At 37.2% G+C, this 6,335-nt stretch overlaps 1 protein-coding gene across 1 annotated transcript; it reads right to left on the reverse strand.

The window, feature by feature from the left end:
* Window positions 1–449: 449 nt before the first annotated feature.
* LOC106319230 lies at window positions 450–3,157 on the reverse strand. Its single transcript, XM_013757504.1, has 9 exons — window positions 2,923–3,157; window positions 2,632–2,816; window positions 2,302–2,483; window positions 1,922–2,206; window positions 1,789–1,847; window positions 1,670–1,706; window positions 1,517–1,588; window positions 1,112–1,436; window positions 450–1,026 (listed from the first exon to the last, which is right to left on the reverse strand). Exons 1-9 carry the CDS (start codon window positions 2,996–2,998, stop codon window positions 649–651), a joined length of 1,599 nt encoding a protein of 532 aa, XP_013612958.1. The 5' UTR covers window positions 2,999–3,157; the 3' UTR covers window positions 450–648.
* Between the last annotated feature and the right edge of the window lie 3,178 nt (window positions 3,158–6,335).

A 6,335-nucleotide genomic window follows, 5' to 3' on the forward strand; every position in this document is an offset into this window, starting at 1 on the left:
AAACCCATTAAGAGTAAGTTTAAATCCATTAGGAGTTGGTTTTGGTTTTCATACACCTGTTAGGTTTAGAGTTTTCAAGTCAGTCATGTTATATTTTGTAAAACAAGTCTATTTGAGCACTTTTTATCTCTTTGTTTATTTTTGAACAGCCTCCTTCGATCACTAGGAAGATTACTCTTTCTCTTACGTGAACCCATTCAACACCAACAAACGAGGTTACACTCGTAAGTAGTTGTAACGCACAACGTAAGGCTCTTCATTAACTTTAGGTGAAGAAATTATCGACCATTCAAAGTGCTATGAGTACTAGTAGCCTCTAGGTTCAGTCGCCCATCTTCAAGTGATCAAAGACATTACACCTATCGAATAAAGAAGTGCTTTTGGTAAGCAATACTAGTAATAAAGAATTGAAGATTTGTCTCAGTATGTTAATTGTCCTCCCCGACAAGAAACACAAAGATAGGGTTGTACTTCCACAAAGCAATACATCTCTAATTTCGAAGTAGTTCTCAACATATCAATTATAAAGAACATCAATGACAACAACCACACAACCACAGATTCCTTCCATTATTCACTACACAAAAGATCTCACCAGACATCTCACACACATAATTTACATAAAACTGGCAAAAAGTACAGAACATCTCACAGCGGGCCCTTGTCCCGTGGAGCTTCAGAATGCATAGCATTGTAGTCTTTGGTGTAAACACGGTGCCTCCTCTCCCGCGCGTATACAACCCAAAACACCAAAGACAGCATTACAGCAGTAGACACCAGCACAAGACCCACGTAGATCCACTGCGTGTATCTCCTCAGTCCCGGGCAATGATCCCTCTCTATATCAGTGAATGTGGACCTCACGAAGTTACACCCTCGCAGATCTGCCAGGAACGGACCATACTTGTACAGACCATAGCTTACGTTAACTGCTGCAGCCATCTGGGTGTAATGGTTTGGGGTCAGACGTCCGGGCGTGCTACATGTTCCCGTTGTTATATATTCGCAAGTGTAGCTCTTCCACACCTGCATAAAAACACCATATCATAAGAAATATTATGAAACAAAAAAAAAAATTTACAGACATGTTCTGTTTTAAATTAGTATTTACCTCTGTTGCATTGTTGAGATGGACCTCACCGGGCTTGCACAGGTGGTCAGAGAGATCAGCATTGAAGGGGTTACAGAGCAAAGGCATTAGGGGGCCCGACTGGTTGTAATAAAGGGGTCGGGCTTGAGGCGGGAAGTTCTTGTTGGCAATGGTGTTCATGAAATTGTCAACAATTTCGACCAACTGGTACGTCACAAGCTTGGTCTGACTCAGTGTTTCGGTCGCGGTTGCGTTATCAACGCACGGTAGAATATCGTCTAGAGCGGTGTGAGCTTTCGGGTTTTGCACCCATTGGTCCATGGCCACACACGTATCCCCAACAACGCTGACAAAGCATTAAGAAATGCTTTTATTGAGAAACCTTTTTTTAATGCATTGAGTAAGACAAATTGAACAAAAACTCACTTGTGTAGAAGCAGAAATAGACCACACAAGACGAAAGTGCCGGTTACAAGAATCCAACCAAGGATCACTAACCTGTCCATTGTTAAATCACAAAGTGATTTTTATCAGCATAGAACGGTAACACGTGGAAAATGAGAATGAGACTTCACTTACGTGTATACAAGGCACTGCAGTCCAAAGATGGAGAGTACTGTACAACAATGAAAAATAATCAATAAGTTAAGTGCTGCTGCGAGAAGTAATCAATAATAATAATCCCTAAGACGACTTACAGAATCCAATGAACGCAAGAAAAAGCATCACAGCAGCGATGATGATGAGCGCAAGTCTCCTGCAACAAAGCATAAGCACAAAAAGGTGAAGAAAAAAAAAAAAGGATAACACTATCGTATTATATTTTTTTACATGTTATCCAAGACATCTTGAATCCTGTCTTGGTTCTCCATTGTTTGAACAGAAAGAGTGGTTGCAGAGGAGTTAATCTTTCCTTGTATGTTGTCGATGCTCGATAGAACATCCCCTGGAAGAACGATGGATTGCACATCCACCTTCTTAGCTGCATTGAGATAATCTGACACATTCCTGAGGTTTTCCGCCGTGAAATTCGCCTGTCTCACCACATAGTCCAAAGTATCTGTTGTGCTAGCATGAAATTTCTCTTGGCCCGTGTAAAGGAAAACACATCCCACACTGGAAAAATATCAAACACAAAAAGCTTATTTTAATTAAAAAAAACAAAAAAAGACAAGGATGACAAAAGAAGAGGCAGAGAAAAGACAATTTACATTGCAGCGATTGTGAATGATATGAGGAGGATAAGGGAGAGAGCATAAGCAACCCTGGAATAGCCGTAAGGCTGACGGGCGCAGCAGCAATAGCAAAGGCAAATGAGAGACAAGGATAGCCCGAAGATCACAAACCAGACTCCTGCTATCACAAAGAAAGGCGCCGCTGTATAAGCAACAGACTGCATGCACACACAAGCAAATAATGAGAAAACAAAAGCTTCAAAAAGAGAGAGAACTAATGAATGCTAATCCCTTTTGATTAAGCAAACAAACTCAACTTGCAACAGAGAAAACTTAGGACCACAGAAAATAAAAGAAAGGACTCACAGTCCAATAATGGGTATTGCTTATGTTCCATCCACCAGTGTAAATGTTGAAATTCTCAGTAGGGTCTTTCCTCTTTGTTCTGTTTGCAGCCAAAATCAGAGACGAGTTCTCTCCTTTTTCCTCTGCCATAAACCTTTCTTTTACACTTGTCCCCCATTCTTCTTCAACACTTGCTGCTTCCTTTTCTGAAAACCCAAAATTAGAAGTAAAAACATATCAACAGAGACAAAATCAAAATACAAGAAACCAGCAGTTATTATTGAATTATTTTTTCTTTTCTTTCTTTCTTACCAGCAATAGATATTCCAGTGGCGACAAGAAGGAATGAGAAAAGTACGAACACTGTTTTAGATCTGGAACACAACATTCTGTCTTTGTTTTTTTCGAGATTGTTTTTATTTTTTGTATATTTTCTCGTTTCAGTGTTTCTATGTTTAATGGAATCGTGATAGAGAATCAATGGCAGACGTGTTAACAACACGATTGATTTGATATCCCGCTTGACGCGGTTTTCTTCACTTCCTCGAATCACATTTCCCTGATTTCTTTCTTTTTATTTATTTCCAATGTAGTTTTTAATTCTGTTGGAATATTGCGCTGCCTGTTTCTTTTTATGATTATTTCTATTTATTTAATATATAGGCTTTGACTGGTGATATGAATTATTACTAGTTTATTTAATATATATGCTTTGACTGGTGATATGAATTATTATTGTTTAAGGTTTGCTTTAGAGATATAATTCATAATTATTATTTTTAACTTATGTTTGAATTACAATGTATTATATATGAGTTAATTTAAAGCTATCCATTTTAAAAAAATTGTTAAACTCAAGTATTAATTCAACATCAAACAAAATTTTATGTATTAAAAGTTGAACTAGTATTTTTAGATTTAGGTTAGTAACTCTACGGTAACTTTTAATTTTTAATTATTTTAGTTTTTTCTATTAATTGCATTCATGGTTGTCTCACATTTGCTTTGTCTCAGTTAATAAAGCATTTTCAATATTTTATAAAGTTGTTTACTAGTTAGTCAATTTATAAATTATTATTTCCAATTAAATTAGGGATCTGAAATTATTTCTATAATTTAAATTGTTAATTCTCTTTGGCAACTTAAAGTTTTTCATACATAAAATTATATGTAAATATATATATATATATATATATATATGTACCTTTTGTTAGAATATGTATTACTATATTTCCTTAATTTTAATTTAATTAATATAATACATTTTAAATTTAATTAGTTTAATTAAATTTATAATAAATGTTATTATATTTATATTCATTTTAAAAATAGTATATACTGCAATTTGTACTAGGCATGGAATTTGGAGTTCCAATCGGGTTTTGGTTTTTTCCAATCAGATTTTGGTTTTTCGGGTTTATCAAAATCTCTCGTATTCAAGTTATATTGAAAGTTTGGTTCGGGTTCTATTGGGTTCGGTCAGGGTTAGTAAATCTTCAAGAACTGGTACAACCCGATGTACTTTCAGGCCCGAGTCCCAATTGGTTATTCAGTTTAAAGGTACCTGATTTTTGCCTACTTTATAATCAAAACATAAGTAAAATCGTTTTTCGGTTTTAAAGTACCTCATTTGTACCTATTTTGTAACCAAAACATAAGTAAAATCGATTCAAAAATAAGAAAAGAACATCAAACATGATCATTCAAAATCAAACGAAAAATAAACATAGTTATTGGTAGAAATAAAATCAAATAAATGAAAGTATAAAACAAAAACCAAGTTCTCATGAAATGATAAACATTATTCAATGAATATAAAACCAAATCCAAAAATTTCAAGCTTCAACCGCCACCTTAAACCATCAACCTTCATGTAATAGATAATTATTTTAGATGTTCAATAATATCTTAGTGTATTTTGGATACATATTAGGAATTGAGATCATGTTTGGTCCAAATCTTTTTGGGCCTTTTGCAACAGTGCCTCAAAACTTGGAGTCAAACAGAAAACTAACCTTTTCTTTTGACTCCTTTTTTTGAGATTTTAACCCCACACTTGCATTTTATCTACGAAAATGCCATTAACATTTTTTTTTTTTTTCGAAAATGGCTTCTTTACTGTCTCAACCTCATCTTCTTCAATTATTTACAATATTGCCACTGCAAAATTAAGTCGTCCGATAAGTCGTCCAGCTGGGAAGACTTTCCAGACGCCTTATTATAAGTCGTCTAATAAGTCGTCCAGATGGAAGACTTTCCAGACGACTTAATTAAGTCGTCCGATAAGTCGTCCAGCTGGGAAGACTTTCCAGACGCCTTATTATAAGTCGTCTAATAAGTCGTCCAGATGGAAGACTTTCCAGACGACTTAATTAAGTCGTCCGATAAGTCGTCCAGCTGGGAAGACTTTCCAGACGCCTTATTATAAGTCGTCTAATAAGTCGTCCAGATGGAAGACTTTCCAGACGACTTAATTAAGTCGTCCGATAAGTCGTCCAGCTGGGAAGACTTTCCAGACGCCTTATTATAAGTCGTCTAATAAGTCGTCCAGATGGAAGACTTTCCAGACGACTTAATTAAGTCGTCCGATAAGTCGTCCAGCTGGGAAGACTTTCCAGACGCCTTATTATAAGTCGTCTAATAAGTCGTCCAGATGGAAGACTTTCCAGACGACTTAATTAAGTCGTCCGATAAGTCGTCCAGCTGGGAAGACTTTCCAGACGCCTTATTATAAGTCGTCTAATAAGTCGTCCAGATGGAAGACTTTCCAGACGACTTAATTAAGTCGTCCGATAAGTCGTCCAGCTGGGAAGACTTTCCAGACGCCTTATTATAAGTCGTCTAATAAGTCGTCCAGATGGAAGACTTTCCAGACGACTTAATTAAGTCGTCCGATAAGTCGTCCAGCTGGGAAGACTTTCCAGACGCCTTATTATAAGTCGTCTAATAAGTCGTCCAGATGGAAGACTTTCCAGACGACTTAATTAAGTCGTCCGATAAGTCGTCCAGCTGGGAAGACTTTCCAGACGCCTTATTATAAGTCGTCTAATAAGTCGTCCAGATGGAAGACTTTCCAGACGACTTAATTAAGTCGTCCGATAAGTCGTCCAGCTGGGAAGACTTTCCAGACGCCTTATTATAAGTCGTCTAATAAGTCGTCCAGATGGAAGACTTTCCAGACGACTTAATTAAGTCGTCCGATAAGTCGTCCAGCTGGGAAGACTTTCCAGACGCCTTATTATAAGTCGTCTAATAAGTCGTCCAGATGGAAGACTTTCCAGACGACTTAATTAAGTCGTCCGATAAGTCGTCCAGCTGGGAAGACTTTCCAGACGCCTTATTATAAGTCGTCTAATAAGTCGTCCAGATGGAAGACTTTCCAGACGACTTAATTAAGTCGTCCGATAAGTCGTCCAGCTGGGAAGACTTTCCAGACGCCTTATTATAAGTCGTCTAATAAGTCGTCCAGATGGAAGACTTTCCAGACGACTTAATTAAGTCGTCCGATAAGTCGTCCAGCTGGGAAGACTTTCCAGACGCCTTATTATAAGTCGTCTAATAAGTCGTCCAGATGGAAGACTTTCCAGACGACTTAATTAAGTCGTCCGATAAGTCGTCCAGCTGGGAAGACTTTCCAGACGCCTTATTATAAGTCGTCTAATAAGTCGTCCAGATGGAAGACTTTCCAGACGACTTAATTAAGTCGTCCGATAAGTCGTCCAGCT

The sequence above is a fragment of the Brassica oleracea genome, chromosome C9 (genome assembly GCF_000695525.1).
Source record: "Brassica oleracea var. oleracea cultivar TO1000 chromosome C9, BOL, whole genome shotgun sequence".
Taxonomy (NCBI): Eukaryota; Viridiplantae; Streptophyta; class Magnoliopsida; order Brassicales; family Brassicaceae; genus Brassica; species Brassica oleracea.

Bases quoted from the DNA above. Each gene is read 5' to 3' on its own strand.
- LOC106319230 (XM_013757504.1), bottom strand. From the start codon at position 2,998: ATGTTGTGTTCCAGATCTAAAACAGTGTTCGTACTTTTCTCATTCCTT. The intron at 2,817-2,922 runs GTAAGAAAGAAA...TTGGGTTTTCAG, and splicing joins CACTGGAATATCTATTGCTG to AAAAGGAAGCAGCAAGTGTT. The intron at 1,437-1,516 runs GTGAGTTTTTGT...ATGCTTTGTCAG, and splicing joins CTATTTCTGCTTCTACACAA to CGTTGTTGGGGATACGTGTG.